This window comes from Osmia lignaria, chromosome 14, assembly GCF_051020975.1.
Source record: "Osmia lignaria lignaria isolate PbOS001 chromosome 14, iyOsmLign1, whole genome shotgun sequence".
Classification (NCBI taxonomy): domain Eukaryota; kingdom Metazoa; phylum Arthropoda; class Insecta; order Hymenoptera; family Megachilidae; genus Osmia; species Osmia lignaria.
In genome coordinates this window covers 6567837-6586340 of record NC_135045.1, presented here as the reverse complement: position 1 = coordinate 6586340, position 18504 = coordinate 6567837, and the positions used below count along the sequence as shown (strand labels likewise).

At 38.9% G+C, this 18504-nt stretch overlaps 1 protein-coding gene across 11 annotated transcripts in view; it reads left to right on the top strand.

Annotated features, from left to right (window-relative positions):
* LOC117605741 (agrin) overlaps positions 1 to 18504 on the top strand; it is a 347580-nt gene that overhangs the window by 151033 nt on the left and 178043 nt on the right. For 10 of the 11 annotated variants that reach the window (XM_034327402.2, XM_034327405.2, XM_034327404.2 and 7 more), the window contains one exon: positions 8321 to 8356. The exons of the other annotated variant lie outside the window; for it this stretch is intronic. In XM_034327402.2, coding sequence (XP_034183293.1) covers positions 8321 to 8356 — 36 coding nt within the window. The remainder of the gene's footprint in view (positions 1 to 8320; positions 8357 to 18504) is intronic. 11 annotated transcript variants of the gene reach the window in all.

Below are 18504 nucleotides of genomic sequence, written 5' to 3'. Positions count from 1 at the left end.
CATTAAGCTTTTATTTCGTTATTACCTCTCTGAAAAATTATTAAGCTTTTCCACGCACAACAGGGGACGTGCATTTTATGAATAGTATTATAAATGTTATAAAAGCAAGCAGGCAAAAAAATTGCGGCGCAAAAAGCATACGTACATATAATCAGATTTAATCAGGGTTTATTACATGTTTCGACGATAAATCAAAAGTTACTACAGCCAAGTACCGATTACAAAGTATAACCATTACAAAGTTTTTGTAAACAAAGTTGTTTGTTATGTCCCGGTTATTTGGGTTATATATCCAGCGAAAAAGCTCGATAACTCACGTTACATTTTCCCACAACATACTCGACGTATATGTGGGTGGTGGAATATACATAGATGAACAGATGCTGACGAATCGCATTGTAATGAATCATGTATCGTTGAACACAGGAAGATTTGTGTTACGAGTTGATACGCGATGCAGATAGACTGTTTTATATGACGAGGCATAAATTTTATCGAGCATAAAGGGTCAAAGTTGACACGAACATTCAGAATAATCCAGTACCACTTAATCGTGTATAATTATACAATTAATCCATTTCGTTGACGTTTATTTTTCATTTTTTACGGATAAGATTTAAAATTTAAATTTAGATAATATTAAAATGGGATGCACTTTTATTCCTATTTTCGTCTTATTCGAATATCAAAATTTACTATACGATAAATTTCTTTTTAACCCTCGTCTTCCGCGTTTATTTGCCACGCAGCGACGGGAACGAAGGAAATTCAATCTGGACGATCTCTTTAGGCGGAAATAGAGTGGGGATGAAATTAGAGACACCCGGTATATATGCGGTAGCACGACGTGCATTGAACGGAGCTTTGCCGTAGGATGAGGATTTAGTATGTAAGGCACGTGTTCGCATCTGCCTTTATGAGCGTTTCCCGCGATTCCACCGTTTCGTCCTCATTCTCAGCCAACCTTGCCGCACCAGCACCTCGAGGTGGGCTCAGGGTTTCAGGATTAAGGGCGTCGCCGATCATATTAAGGCCGGAGATATCTCATCCGTTCCTTATCCGATCCTGGTAAACTGGCTCGCGTTTGTTTCACATAAATTACAAGGACTTTACCCCGGCACGCGATGTCGCTCGGTGTGTACGCAGCCTTAATGCCAGCAGGATCGTCAAACTTCCTATATCGTTGGCCAGGACGGTTTACGAGACGTCGGGGTAAACGGATTTTAACGTCGGTCTCGGGATTAGGCTCGCTTAACGATCTTGTAATTGCTTTGAGGATTATCTTTATGGAAGAAACTTTGAATAGTTTTTCCTAATAATCGATCCAATTTTTAATTACTTTAAATCACCCGAAATAGATCTGAAATTTTATATTCGATTCTCTTTTTTTATACACAAGTACTTTCTACCATACATCTCTTTACTCAGAAGATAACATAAAAGAGGGTTGCCAGCAGAATTACCATCGGTCTTACCACGATTCGTGACTTCCTTGCAGGAAGAAAAGGGGGAACTTGGGCGAGGGAGATCCAATAGGGAAAAAGGTCGCGGCAATCGGCGGCGATCAGGATTGTTCGCGAGTTACCGAGTTCGGAGGCAAGATTAATGTTAACTTCGCCGTAGGAGTTAATAAGTCCGAGACCGATAAATCCCGCTAACTCTTTGCCGCCTCCAGTCTGCCCGTTCTTTTCTCTCATTCTTCTCGTGCCTGTGCTTCTGCTGCTCCATTACAGTTCCTCGTTCGCTTTCGCGCCGTCCCAAACCGTCCCAGGGCTTTGAGAAACTCGAAAAGTTTCGCGGCGAGGAGAAAAAGGCAGTCGGTCGGTATCAGCTTCGGCAAGAAGAGCTCCGTTCCGACCCCGGGTCCTTTCCACGATCATTTCCTGCAGGAATTCCACAGCTTTTTCTTCCGATTACTTGCGTCGAATAGTTTTCGTATTAGAAATTCCCGCGGCATTTATCCGCGTTGATTCTCTTCCACAAACTGCACCCTTCTTCCATAGTTACACTTTCTTCACCGATAAGAGAATAATAAATGTAATCTTCCCCTAATTATCTATTTTATTACTTTCATAGAACACACAGTGTTCTCGTATAAGAAAATTCCATCACTTTCGTATGAGTATGATAGTTTGATACTTCTGGGCAAAGATATGCTTTCGTAACTTGATGATCGATGGTTACATATTCGATGCTTCTGGACGAAGAAAGTTTCTGAAAATGATCGATACGATCAACTTTCTCATTTCAGACTCTTATAAATATAAAAACTCTATTTCATCATAGTTAGTTTATCATCTGTCCAACTGTATAAAAAGATATCTAAGATCGTAAAGATCATTGATTTTATAAAAAATGCGATAGACGAGGTGTTGAGCACAGATAGGGGCATGCAATTCTATCTGTAGGTAGTCGTAAAGTTAAAATGGCAATAAAAAGCGTGTGGAAAACAGGGTGAAATCGTGTAGAAACAGCGGTTGGACACGGTCAGCTTTCAGGTTTTCACAGGAAGAAATAGAACGGAAGTTGGTCGCTAAGGAGGACTCTCTGGAAAAGCCTTGTCAGGGAAGCTGACGTTTAATTTAATAAATGCCGCGCTGTCGTGCACTTTCTTTTCCTTTCTTTCCTTTGCGACTTTGCGGAGGGGCGTTTCCACGCCATTTCCTCCTGGTGCTGGTAACTGCCATCTCGTTGCCGTGTAAAATTTCTTCGGAAAAAGTGTGCAAGGTGAGGCGAGGTAAGGCAAGACGAGACGAGGCGAGTCGAGTCGAGTCGCAGCTTATTAAAGGGGTCGAACTCGTAGGCGGAAGTTTCTCGTAAGTTTGTAATTCTTTGCTCATACTGACACTCGTTTACCGTTCCTCTGACCTCACATTTTTGCCCCCGCCCCCCTTCTTTCTTTCTTTCTTTCTTTCCTTCCCTGAGAAACAACCGCAGATTTATGACATTATGGCGGTTGATTAATCGCCGCACGTTTTTCGGACACCGTGACTTTCTTGCCCGCTTTTTGAACATGTCTTTTTTTCATCCCTTTGTTCACGTTTTTAATCTGCGTTACAAAAGCAAGGTAAAAATAAGATTTATTACTCTCGGTGATTGTTCCTTTATAAATATGGAATATATTTGGGAGTTTCAAAGTACTATTCTGTTAACACAGTGGGTATAATGGTAGAATGCAAAGCAATATCTTTGTGAATAGGGATTAAAGGATGAATATTTTATTATTTAAATTCTGAAGGAGACATGAAATTTTATTGTACTTTGTATTGCTAATGGAACGATAAAAATATTTATTGTTACTTTTCAATTTTATTAACTTCTATTAATAAGCGAAGATTAATTGTAACAGAGTTACAGAGGGTAGTCAATCATCGAGCTCAATATCAACTGGATAGAGTTTCAATAATTAGAGATACATGCTTAATACCGTCACAGGCAATTGTTGTCATGGCTAATTGCGGAGAGGTTAATGGAATTTCCGAGTAGATGAGAGTCGTGTAAGCTCAACCATGACGAATGTCGTACGATATAAACTTACAGTTGTTACCAAGCTCAGAAACTGGAGATGTCACTGAAAATTACATTCAAACTAGTCTGATTCGCCCATTCGCTCTGATTTTCCATGCTTTATACACAAACCGAATTTCCTTATGAAATATTAATGAAACAAATGATCAGTTCGCACTGAGATTTTCATCAGATTACAAAACATTATGCCCGGCATTGGTATGTGCAAATTTTTCAAAATTGATTCGTGGAACACTATCGGAATAAAGAGGGACGTAGACAAAGATTCGGGCCAAGTATATCGCGCACGTGGGCGCAGTTTCGAAAGACGTGAGCACAGAGCTGGAAAAGAAACTTTCTTCATTTTTCGCCCCTCCAAAGGTTGGCGGAAAGTTTTTCCTGAAATATCGCGAGAATCAATCGCCAACACGAGTGGCCTCGATAGAACGTTCTTTTCCACGCTTCCACCTTGCTGAAGAGTTTGGAAAAGTAACGAGCTAGTTTCAGTCGTTCTAATGCTTTACCTCGGACCATCGTTGGTCGTTTTATGCTTTCTGGAAAATCTAAATGCGAAATTAAAGCTGCGATAGTAGAAAATAAACTTGAAGATTCAAATACTTTCGATAGCTTAGAACAAGTAATATAGAAATTAAAAAGATAGATCAATGAAAACGTTTACTCAAAATTAAACTTCATTAACACGTGAACTTTTAGAGGGATCGCTGGAAAACTACGAATATGATATAATTAAATATCTGAAAATGAAGGAAGAGAGAAAGCTCTGAATACTATTGAAATCATTCAAAAGAGTATTGAAATTGAATCATTCGATTAAATAATTATCTTTTATTACCTCTAACGATCTCTATTATCGTATTAAACGTAACCATTTCTATTATAGATTATAAATTAATAACATTCTTCGGATATCTGATACATGGTTTAATTCAGTGTTCGCAGCCACGTCAAACTCCATTATCCTGCAAGAATACTCGTAAAAAGTGTACACCTAGCCAGAAAAGCTTGTTATTTTTATCTGGACGGATTATAAATCACTCGGTAGATTATTAAAAAAGAAGCGTCGTTATTCCTTGAGGTTACTTGGCGTAGCAAATTCTTTTTCCATCCCGCCATGTGACGCCTATCGGTGTATCGGGTGAAATAAATAAATAAAAAAAAAAAAAGGAACAGTATACGTGTTTCGTCTTTGCTTTCGTATACACAGCGAAGGAAACGGAAAATCGAAAGTGCTTCACCACCATTTCCGCCTGCTGCTCTCTTTCTTCTTCTGTCTCTTTCACTCTAACCGTGGTGGCGTACCACGACCCGTTGCTGTCGAATGCAAAAAAGGAGAATGAAATATCGCGTCTGCGAGCACGACGCGTGAAATTCTTCCTTCGAAAATAGCTACGATATACGAGACGCCGGTTTACATATAGTTGTAAATCCTTTCGATTTAGGTGGCACTGCGAAAATAACAATTTTTCCACCGAGAAATAATTCCTCCCTCTATAGATATTTCTTCGTCCATTTTCCTCTCGATTTACGCGTCGAAATCGACTGCAAACTCGTAAAGCTCCACTAGTTTCGATTCAAACGACAGCTGGAAAGGACAAATCATTTTTATCTTCTCTTTTTCGGTGGAATTAGTGACTCCCTTTGAATCCGATGAAATTTCGTGGATGTAGAAGGAAACCCCCCGGTACAGGATATTTCTCTACGATGGCTTTTGACACAGTTTCGAGGTTGTTGCGAACAAAACCAATATACACCAGACAAGCCAACCCCGGCTTACCAGATGCTGCCAATTTTTCAACTTTTACCTGGTTGCTCCGTAACAAGATCATCCTGAGGTTTCCGTCCATCCAAGTATGTTCTGATAAGATTTGATAGGTTTTCTACAGAAGAACTGGAGAAGAAAAATACTCGGAAAGGATGCGACGTTCCGAAAAATAAAATAATAAAGAATAGAATTTATTTTTTAAAATAATATTACATTGGTGCACATGTTTGGAAAATGTAAAATTTCCTTGCCCATTTCTGATGCAATATTCAACATTCATGATATGCAATGATTCCGAAGATTCATTCGTAGGTTTATTTGAAATATGTCTTTTCATTTCGAAAAATCCAAGCTTTCATTCGAAACAGTCGTACGCATGAAGGGTGGTGTGCGTGCGATACCTCCTGATCGAAATGCAACTGTGTTATCCGTCGGTTTGTGGGAGTGGCAACACGTGTTCTCCATGTGTGTCAACCCACAGTCGTAGGTAGGACGAGAAAAGGGAATATCAGCGCGGTATCGGCCTGTACGAGTTCTCATAGAGGCGGCTTGCATACATATCGTCGGTTTGGTAGTGCCGCGTGGCACGAACTGCACGAAACCTGTACAAAGGAAGGTACATGCATCCCTGCAATCTACTTCTACCGTAGAAGACTTCTTTAGATTTCCTGGTCATTTTTTATAAGCTATAGAGAGATCCGTTTTCACGGATCAACTTATGTGCGACACGATGTTCTTCCGTGTTCCATCTCATAAAAGTAGAAATGATTGCCTAATTATAATAAAGCGGATATTTTTCTGTTAAACGTAGCATGAAATTATTTCAACAGAATTTATATACGGATGATGTATCAATTTCGAGAAATGTAATAACATTATTATTAACTATATGGAGCGTACAAGAAATTAATTAATTACTCATGATTTGTTTAAATTAGTTTCCTGAATCATTCATCAGAAATTCTATGATAATATTCTTGTGAAAAAGACCAGTACGGAGAATGATTTGTCCTTAATGACCATATTTCCCAGAAACTCTTTCATGAAAAAGTTATTTAATGAGGAATTTTTGGAGCATTTCATGCGGTTCACGTACGAACACAAAGCGTTATTGTTCTTATTTGTTGCACTCTGGAGAACATGTAATTGCTTGTTTCGTGAAACATACTTTCATGGCTGGTTTTGGAAAGACGCATTGTTCGTGGCTAGTAATGAAAATACTTTTTCTATGAAAAGTGAAAAATTGCATTGATTAATGCATCCAGAAATATGAGTTTATATTTTAAAAATGTAGTTGCATTGTTTAGATGCATAGGTGCATAAAAATGCATAACATTAATTCCACAATATATTTCATTTAAAATCATCTAATTTTCTCTTACAACTAATATATTTGCATAAATTTTAAAATAATTCTTCTTTTTCAAACATTGATCGTAGTTCTATGTACAGTTCTCTATTATCGAAGAGCTGTGCAGAAAAATTGAGCAACAAAACGAGTTCCGTACAATTAAAAACGATATTTCTGTTTCATTGATTTTTGCATTACGTTTCGCCTCTCACTTTCCTGTCTCCACTCGTTTCGTTGCAATCGTTGTCCGAACAGGAGGCTGCAGATTTCAAATACATTTGTTCGACTCTCGAAAGCCATTTTTCCCCGGTGCCGCGTACGAGTGTAGATTACCGTAAATGCATATGCGTGATGAATTACTCGCTGGCGAACGAGCGATATTTCTGCCATAATATATTCTCCAGGTTATAACAAAACCGTTCCTGCATAAAAAATCTTCGGACCGTAACGTATATTTAATTGCAAGAACTATCATTTATTTTTTTTTTTTTTCAACATCAGTTACGATTTACATGAATGTTAACATTTTTGCTGTGCACCCAGGATGGTGATCTTCAGTAATATTCATTATTAATAATATTAATTTTTCTTTGCTATTTTTGCCTGCTTTTATATAAGACTGTTATTTTGAGCATCGTCGTGAAAACAAGTTCGCTTCTTGACGAAATCAAAGTGTATCTTATTCGCCATGCTTGCGAACTTTCGTCGACTTTGTAGTAGCTAGCTAGAGACAACCGTAATTAACGTCTGAGACACGGATCAGCTCGATCCGAGGTTTCTCGAACAACGAAATTCAAGGAAGGAAGACTTAGTCGTATCGAGGGCAGGGCAGAAAGACGGGGTCGAGGCAATTTCGAGGAGCAAATAACAGGGAAATTCAGGGTTCCCTAGTCGCGCAACATCCCCTAACCATCCTGCAATGTTCCCCTGCGAAACTTTTAATTATCCTTTCCAGGCTTCTTCTTTAATGAAGACGCTCGGCGTTCGTCGCGTCGGAACGTATGACGTTCCAAATAATTACAAGTTTCTCCGGTAAATTCCATCGCGTTCTGCAGTCACGAAAGAACATTCTGTTAGTTGAGAATCAGCCGGTATGTTGTAATTGACAGAGATTTAAAAGAGGACGAAAAAGTAGGCGTTAGATAAAAAATGTAATTAAAATGTAATTTTGTTAAATTAAAATTAAAATCAAATTCATGTTGTAAATTTTAACAAATTATTACAAATTTGTTCTTCCACAAATGAAACAATTTTTGCAACGACTAAGAGTCACGTTTTTTCCAGTAATTGGAAAAGAAAAAGACAAGTAGAGAAGATTTTTAATTTTGATCCAAGTTGAGATTAGGGGATGAAATTGCAATACTTGCGTCCCGGCGCCTGGGGCGTAAAACTGTTGTGCTCGCTTAACTTTAGGGAAGTTTACAAGCATACGAAGTTCCCTCGAAAGACGACGTTACCTTGTTAAGCAAACTTGTCCACTAATTTTCTTAATGACAAAATCATTTTTCTTTTTATACTATAAGCACTACCGACAGTAACATTTTTCCGACCAAGTATTACGTTAAAGCGTGCTTCAGTGTGGTTGCTTCGTTAAAGTAAAATTCTTAACTCGCTAAGCATTATATATGTACGTACATGTCGTGACTAATTTTACTAATATCCACCATTTTTCTTTTCAGACATGTCTTACAGGCCCCAGCGTCCCATTATCGAGGGTGAGTTTCTGTCTCAATTTATCTTAACTAGAAAATGTCTCTCGTTCCATGCAAAGCTTTTATTCAAACATAATATTAAAAATATTAAAAATGAGCGCTTTTTATGCTTCGTAAATCGATAATGGCGGTTGAAAGTAAAAGGTATAATAAAATATTGGGCTGACTCGATGGGGATGGAAAAAGAAGAAGAAATCATGAATGGCTTGTATAACGATCGAGCTTTAATGGTTCTGTACGGGATGTAAATTGGTCAGCACGCGATATTTGAGATCGTGTTATCCTTCCTGGCTGACGAACAGCCGAGGCTCGTGTCTTTCACGCTGGCATACGACTCAATTACCAGAAATGCCTGGCGAATGTCGAAATAACACCCATTTTGATCCGAACGGTCACGCTATCACGAGCACGCTAAAAATCTCGTCGGTTTAATTGAACGATCGCTCTTGGAAGTTATTCTTCTCGAAGCGATTGCCTTTATTACGAGCCCCCTACTTGCTGCTTTCAATCTGGCAATTTTTCAGTAGATAAGCTACAGCATTAGTCAGGCATCAATGGTTAAAGTTACGTAAAACGAAGCATAGAAAATTATCTTTCTGAATATCCAATTAACACCAAATTTAATAGAAATCTATGGACTTTTTTATGAGTCAGTTCGGCGAACGTGATCGATTCCTTCTCTCTAGTGAAATTAAATTTTGTCCGCGTTTCCCTCTTCTCGAGCTTCGCAAAACTTTTATCAAAAACTGAAAAGAATTATGATTTATGAACGCTTCTCAGCCGATACACCAATATCTGCCAGACACGTCGGGCCGAATGTTACGATGACTGCAAAACACAAACAAAATAACGTCGATAATATACGCGCAACAATGGTGGAAACGAGCAAGTGGGGGGGTTGAAAAACAGCCCTCCCATAACGCGTTTGACAGGATGATTTGTACCGGTGTTTTATAAAACTGTATGCCTTTTCAGTACTGTACAAGATAACGATCGTAACGCGCGATGAATACGAACAATAAATGTTCTCTCGCTTTGAAACGAGCTTGCGATCGGGCTAATGTCTGCAATTCTGATTCACGAGGAGACATTCGTTCGCACCTGAATCAGCCACTCGATGCTTAAGTCATAAAACTAGGAAATACGACGTCAACTTAATTTCTCGACTATTTTTGCGAATTCAGGAAATTTTTCAAAGTAGAACGTCTCGAATTTTATAATGTATACTGGTTCCAGAATTCGAGGAATTTTTAAAGGTAGACATTCTTTACTTCCCAATACAAGTATATAAATTTCTGGAATTCGAGGAACGTTCAAAGGTAGTTGGAGTCGTAGAAATTAGCCGGGTACGTTTCGGGGCCACGTAGGAAATTGCGTGAAATTTGTAGCGCAGCTAGTGTCGATTATCAATTATTAGGAAAGTTGGGGGGTTGAAAAGGAGGAGGAGGAGGAGGAGGAGGAGGAGGATGTTAGGTACAGTTACATCGTTATTTGAATAGTTCACCGATACGATCGTTTCGGCAATGCGCACTGCGGATATCCGAACTTTGAATATCCGGATATTGAATATGGTTAAGAGGAAATTGGGAATATTCCGGATACTTCGGTAACCGTTACTTTGGGCAACGTTAGATGTTTTGGTGACAGGCCGTGTGTGAGGCCAATTAGTTTTGAATTCCGCGTAAATCGCGCCTCGAACAACCCTGTACACCGCGGATTAATTGAAAATCGTATGCATTCTACAATTCAGCCGTTCGTAGAATCTTTCTACTTGCAACATTTGAAAATGATAGACATCTTTTTCTTTTATGTATATGATTCGTCGTTTTCGATATAACGTGTGTCGTCGGCTAGCAAAAGTATTTCAAGAGAATGAAATTCAAACGATCTTAGAAGCTCGACATTTCGAGTACATCCATAGCAACGCGGAGAGACACGAATACCTCTGCATTTCGTTGCTCTCGAGATGCTCCGTGCCGCCGCGAAATTTATTCCATTTGCGAATGGCTTTCCCGCGAATAATTTTTATCGGGTCTCATCTCGCTCGTATTTCCGTTTCCTTGCCACGGAATGATAACGAATTCCGCATAATTCGGATAAATAAGCACGGTAACGAACCGTTCTCTGCCTCCTTTTGCTTCTCCTTTCCCTGAAATAATATCTCGTCGACTTTATTCCGGTTGCGTTTTGTGCGAACCAATTCCTTCTAATTCGGTTACCAGCTTTTCGTGAATGTATTTATGATACCGATATTACGCTTTCCAAAGCTTAATTGTACAAAGGAAACTTCCCAATCAGACCAGAAGATTTTCAATCGTTTCCGGGAATATAAGATGGATAAAACTTTAGGCTTCAGGATAAATGTAACGCGTTTCTTTTTCCTTGGGGGACTTGGATTGATTTAAACTTTTGATGAAATTATTGGGATATTCAAATATATATATTTATAAAACTTTTATTAAATTCTGAGTAAGCTTTTGCTGGTTTTTCTACTTTCAAGGGGCAACATATCCCAATTGTAAGTAGTATAAGTAGTGTAGACACGTAATTGGTCAGACGCTCTTTCTATAATACACAACTGGCTCTATATAAGAGCATATTATCGAATGTTCATATCATCCAGTATTTCAAATGTTTATTAATCACACAATAAACATAAAAAAATGATCTCATCGTATTACCACATGAATTAATTCGAATGTCAGTTTATTGTCGCCTAAGCTTTTCACCTGTCACCATTCAGAGCCACAGAGATGGCTAAGATATTCCGAGAAGATGGAAGCATTTCGAAAAGAAATCTCGCAGAATTGTTTTTGCTCGTCGCTGCGTTTCGTGATCCAACTGTCTGCACAGGGAAACGAAATGCATTGCGAAGGGCGGAAGTTGCAACGGAGCCATAACTCTTGCATGTTGAAAAACTCACTGATACGCGGTTTTGTTATCTCTGGAGGGTGTGTCACCGTGACACGCATCAATCAAATTACCGTCACATCCATACAGAAGAGTTTGTATATGTTCTCGTGGTTGTTTCCAGTTTGTAGCTGAACTTTAAATTATTCAAAGAATACATTTATGACAGTTATGATTTCTTGTATAGAATAATGATCTATAGGATTTCCTTTTTCTACTGAATGCAAATTTTAATTAGGTTACAATATTTCATTTGTAGTTAAATCTCTCTGAGAAATTAATTACATGTGTTTTTTAATCTTTTTTCATCTGTCTTTCAAATGAAAATTTCAAAGCTTTGATGGAAAAATTATAATTACCACGTTAAATGCTGCAGTGAAATAAAATATATGTGGTACGAGCACGCGGCAATTAAAATTATTCAGATTACGATCGTTACATTTTCCAATTAAAACCATAAGAAATTCGTGTATTATCTACCCTTGAATTTTTTGGATAAATCTCATATGACTTTTGAACGATAGTGTACATCTAAAGCGTTATTTCAAACGGGGGCGAAAGTTCCATTTATGCTTTATGGTCACCCCGGAAAAGGATTTCCTGAATAAAAGGGGGAGAAGAGCCGCGGTTCCATAGAGATCACTGGATGAAAAAGGTAGAATAGAAATTCCGCCAAAAATATTCTACGACAGCGGGTGCAGTTACTATAAATCGTTGCGTCCTCGTGTTCCACCCCCGTGGCTGGCCTTGCTAACGGTGGTGTGAATACGGGCGAGTGTGAAAGAGACAGAGAAAAAGGGTAAAGGAGCGCGGCGGTCGAGGGGGAAAAAAAAAAGAAATCCAGCCGATAAATTACGCTCAGAAAAAAGCGTGCATCCATGGTGGGGGAAGAAGAAAGAGAGTCAGAGGGTCAGAGAGACAGATGGAGAGAAAGAGCGAGATAGAAGAAAAAAAGAAGGGTAGAATTGTCGGTTCACGCGGTATAAATGTGGAAGGGTGGCCTCGCTTTATACGGGTTTTTCCAAGCCCTTACGGAACCACCTTATACTAGCAGGCATTATCTGGCTGCTAGCTAATATCAGCCATGAAATTCCACCGACCACCATGGTGAGCGTCGAGGAAAGAAAATCCAGGGCAAGGTTTTTATGTCATGATCGTCGACGGTTAGCTACGCGCGTCGGGTATTACAAAAGGATCGAAAAGAATGCGATATTTATTCTCGCAATTTGCGTGGAACGAAATTAAAGGAACTGGGTAGTCAAATCGTTTAAAAATAACATTTATTTTTTCTGAAAATTAATTCCAAAGAAATGGGAAAAAGAATATTGATTATTTGATTGTATAATCTTTTAAAATGACTTTTGAAGCATCTATGTAGGGGATGATCGTTTAGTTGATGGTGGATGGTGCTCGGTTCAGGGGAAAATCCAATGAAAACGGGGAAAAGGTTGAAGAGTATACGAGTGTATCGAGGTAACCCATGGAACGTTAAGTTACCGCTTTTATTATTCCTCGCCTTTGGGGCTCGGATATTTCTTGTTTCGCACGTAACTCGCGGCCGAGAGAAGGGAGTTGAGCTTTGTGTGCACGGCACATACGCGTCTTTGCACAGTTCTGTACGTGGCGTGCAAGCTATACCCGCGGCCAAAGATAAGGTTACGTTAAGAAATTGCTTTCCATGGGACGAAGCCAAACCCGCAGGAACTCTCCTCTGGTGTGGAGCAATCTTTTCTTCCTCTTTCTCCCATTCGTCCTGGCCACCTTTCCCCCTATCCATCCTTGCATTTCACATTTCCCTGTTCTCTTTCTATCTTTCCGCGGCCGTAGTCATGTCGTCGTTCGTCGGTCGCCTCTTACTTATACCACTCCACCGTTCGTTTCTGTCCACTTCCTTCCGTCGAGATGCGCACCGACAAAAGCTGACGGCCTCTCAAAAGAGGCACGATGAAAGAACGCGGAAACCTATGCGCCACCCTTTGACTTTGAACCAAGCCAGAGCCAGATTCGCACGCTCTTTGGACATGGGTCGAAGGTGATACAGCGATCATTTTGTTACGATACCGACTCTATCGACGTTCCAGAACCTTTTGATCCCTTTTACCCATGTCGATTTTCTTTCCTCGAAATGAATTTAGTTGAAATTTTTTTTTAACAATTATATCAGGTTATTGTATAAGTAATATAGTTTCCAAGATTTTCTTTATATTTTAACTGCTTTGTTATTAAGAGTGATAGCATATTAGAAATAAAATTGAACAAAGGCACAGATAGCCTAAAAACGAATTTCAAAGTATTCAACGTTGAACCGTGAATACTTTGAAATACAGAATTATTTCAACGACAGGAATTTAAGTGTTACAAATGATGATCTTGAGTTCTAATGCATTTATTCCATTACGCCAGCCTTATTACACTTGTCGGAATATATACTGCCCCTATTCCGCTTCCCTAACCACCTGCGGCCTTGTTCGTCTGACCATTCATGTTCTTATACTACTTACACTACTTATTCACCCGGAGAGCTTGTGCCCTCATTTCAATGCAGACAATTGAAAATTCTGTTGTATAACAATTAAATTAATACATTCAAGTATTAGAATACGATATAAATTTTCTATGGAGATTAATGTTAAATATTTTAGAGCTAAATAACGTAACAGAAATAATATTACAAGTCGATTAAAGATTCATGGTAATTCTGTATCTGTCTTAGAAACGACTGATGAAGTTCAGTTTGAATAATATAATTGTTTATTTCAAATGCCAGTATCAAAAGAATATTAATATCTTCACAAGCAACAAGAATCGCCCGTAGCAATAATTCAATAGTTTCTTTTTATTATTAACTTCGATTGTTTCGCCAGTGAAAGGATTAATTTGCGACAGTAAATTGAGTCGCTAAAATATCTGGCTGTTAATCGACAATCCTATGTACATTTGATATATCCAACGTGCATGGTAACCGCTTAATGCTCGGCATAACAACGAGCGATAACACTTTATTATATTTTACAAACCGGTCAACAGCACCGGTTGCATTATGATCGAAAAGTCGATGATCGGGGGAGGACCAGGCGAGGATTAAAATTAGCCCGTCATATTAACAGTAGCAACGGCCAATTTACGGATTATTTAGAGCTGTTTGTTATAAATAAACGGTACGAACGTTAATTTCATGCCAGTTATAATGGAACGTAAATGATCCGTTTGTTTAGCTAATTCTTTTTTTTATTTTTATTTACTGAGTAACATTAATCTTCGGGGCATAAAACGTTAATTATTACGAGCTACTTTAATTATAAAATGTACAGATTGATAGATAAAATATTACTTTAATATGGATTCACTCTGTTAATTCGTTAAATTCAACTTGAAACGCGTGACAAAATGAAGAGTAACGAAAATGATTAAATATTATTTGAAATTTACTTGAAACAGCATTGGACTTAATTATAATTAATTTTCACATAAACACAACAATTTATATCTAGATATATAGGATAGCACATATTCATATTATCTTCCAGATAACACATAGAACATCGTATTATGATTGTCAGCATCAAATTAATTAACGAAGCATTTCGTTGCCTATTAACGGGGGATGAATACAATTTATCGGTCGACTGCATTTGCATTTCGTACAGCGTTATCAATTCATTCGCGGATTTTATATTAGACGAACAACGAAAAAGCGACGATTCGTTTTGTTCCTCGAATTCATTCGGTTCACCCTTGATGCTAATTTCGAACGGGGGAAGGGGGGGTGCAAGTTTTTGGCAGTCGTTCGATAATTCAGTCCGCGTCGTTCTCGGCTCTCTTTCCATTTCGAATTCAATGGGTATCGGCTCGCATTAGTTATAAATTGAATCTCGATTATCCCGAAAATCGAATTTAAAATGGGACGGCATTAAGGACGCCAATATTGCCGAACGGTTCTACGGAATTCAATGGTTCGGCTGCTTCTTGCTAAATTCTGATCGCCTTCTTCACAAAACCACTTCTTTTAACCTTCGCGAAATACATTCAAGTCTTTCATTTTCTCGAACTATCTTTCATCGTGGCTCTCAGTAGTCTTATATAGACTATGAAATATCCAATATTCATAGAAACAAAAGGAAATTGTCAAACGAAATCGAGACTTCCAGGACAGATAGGAAATTATTTCCAACAACTTGAATGCGGTATCTCTATTACATTCACGCTGATGGAAGAAATGACCCCTTTCATCGCGCGGAAACACGATAATCGATGCCCTGCTAGACACGGCCAATGGATTCGATATGAAGCGACGTAAAAATACCGGTACGTCAGTCGAACGGGCTAAAAAATAGACAACAAAAGCGTCCGTATCCGCGAAACGGATCGTTGCTGAAAATGACCGATATGAATTAATCAACTGCGTCGATCCTCGTGGCCTGCAGTTTATGGAGGCTCGCTCCTCTCGTTCTTCAAATATTGTTTATTTTCCGTCTCCATTTTTTTATTTTTTTTGTTCGCTTTTATTTCGAGTCATGGAAAATAGATTTCGTTTCGACTGATGTAAGAGAAACAAGATTCGTCAGCGTGGTAACTAAATTGTATCGAACACAGTTCGATGTTTAAATATCGACCAGTTGGAAAAATGCATCGGATAACACTTGACGCGTATTTTTCTATTATTTTTCGATGCTGATATCGCTCGACGAGTCTTTCAATACCCCGACCTTATTTATCGGGAAAGATCAGGCTGACCGTTCAAAAGCACAATGAAACGCTGCATTTGGCGGATCGTTCCGAAGCGTTTTCCTTGTTTATAAAATCTCCACCCTCTCCGCTTTGCTATCGGGTTTATTTTGCAGCAGTAATCGCGCGCGTATAAACTGTGTACAAAAATTGGAAATTCCTTCGATATTCATTGTTCTCGCTATCGGTTATGTTTCCTGTCGTGCAGAGATTATACGTATATTGGAAAACGTATTATTTTACAAGAATTCAAATTGTTAAAAAAATTTGATACACTTTAAATGTAGATAATAATTTTCAATATATAATATTTCTACAGAAATTAGGTCGCCGCGTTAATTTGTTATTAATCAAGTTGAAAGTTTACAAAATCGAGGATACTTAGTGGCTTCGAGTCGGCAAATCAAAGTCACATTATCCAAAGTCAATCTTCAATGATTTCCAGCGAACACAGGCTCACGTGTACAGGTACGTGCCCTAACCGAAACCCTTTAACTCGTGCAATCACGCTCTGTAACTGAGACATGGTTCTCCAGGGACGACCGGCCGAGATTTACGGACTCGATTCCCCTATATCGTTCCTGTGCACGTATCGCACGCAGACCGTCGTGAGCCGGCAAACACGTGAACCTGCACTTTCCTTACAGCCATATCTTGTGGAAGTACACGTGGACACGGAAGTACTTGCACTCGAACGTGTTTTCGGAGTGTTCCCCTTGCTTTTCGTCTTCATATCCAATTGATTCGAGCGTTCCTCTTGCGAGGGTCAAGTAAATCTTGCCGACTTCTAAGATGAAACGTTTCTCCTTTAGCGAAATAGGTTAACGTGTTGACTTCCACAAGAAAAATCGCTATATAAAGTAAGACAATTTAAAATATCAATTATTAATCCCCTGAGGGTTAATTTTTATTTCTTGTCACTTAAGAATATAAATTTTGCAAGTATTTGCGTCTTAGAAATGAAAGTATATGAGACAGGAATTTCGAACTGTACACGTAGCATCGTACAATCAAAGTTTATCGTGTATTCTACCTTCTGTACCGATCAATGCACTCTCTCAAGGATTACGATACATTGAACACGGTCGTCGAACAGTTGCTAGGAAAACGGCAATCGAATGCTGATGGTAACGATAATACGCGTGTTATGGCTCGTTTTGGAGGCTACCGGCACTCCGTTCCAGCTGTACGCTCGATTGCTACTCAATACTAGGGTCCCTCGCTCATCTTGATATGACCCCTTGTATCTGACTACATGTTTCAGTAACAATAGTGCATTAGGTCGGTTTAATCGATGATAAATCATGGTTCGACGTTTCTAACAGATAGCCTGCTTTTCGTAATACAACATGCAGGCATAATGCGCATTTACAATCGCAGAAACGAAAACCAGGTTCTAAATTTTTCCATTTAAATCAGCTTTTGTTATAATATTAAGAGAGTGGAAAGATTGCTGTCTGTGAATACATTCGTGAATATATCTGATGGAAGATAAGAAATTCGAGGGGGTTGGTTAGTACAAAGATCTTCGAAGACGGTGTCGTGTTTCAACAAGAAGGGTATCGTTTCAAGCGTGTAAGGATTCAGGATCGAACACAGGTGTGAAAGTGCTTAGGATCCCCATTGTCGCGACACCTGCGTTCGTGTGTAACCACGTAGACACACAGGCGCACACACAGTGGAAATAACATCCCACCGCCCAGGGGAGAACTCCATAAAGACTGATTTACGCGCAGGATTTATGAAGACCGTTCGGTTTTCTGGGTAGTATTTCACCGAAACGGAGCATTTATTTTTGTCTCCTCTGCCCCCTTTTTGTTTGTGTACGCGAAGCCTTTCATTTTTCTTTTTTTTTCCCCTCCCTGTACCATTCTCTCGCGAATCTCTAATCAGAGTGTTTCCAACGGAATGGAAGGAAACAAGGAAGCCCCGGCGTGAACAAGGACCGATAATCGCATAATTCAACGGAAATGGAGGCGGACTGGAAAGGATGTTATCGTACTTCCTGGGATAGTATTAAAAAGGTGAAAGCAATTCTATGAAGTCGATAGCGAGAGAAAATTTTCCGTAGCCCCGCGGCGAAACTAGTTACGATCTTTCGCGTTCACCGTGTCATGATTAATAGGGAATTGCAGCCGATTTTCGGCGTGTTCGAGTGCTGCACCAAACCTTTCCAATATTTCTCGACCCTCTGCGGACTTGTCGATGGAACAGTGACCGGGTCTGGTGTTTAGTGGAGGTCGAAGTATCGAATTGACATCAGGAAAGAAATACGGATGCTTTGGTAGACACGAGTGATGTATCGTTTCCTTCTCGTTTTATAGAAATACGTTTAGCTATATTTAATTTCTTTGTTTTAAAAGAAAGTATAAACTGAAATAATTTTTTCGTGGGTATTAAAACACTTGTAAAATTTGAGTTAAATTTAAAACAGTTTTTTAAAAATTAATGTGTGGTAAAAACAATGAATTTTATTGTTAGGATTTTCTCGAGGAAAATAGTGTTAGATATTTTAG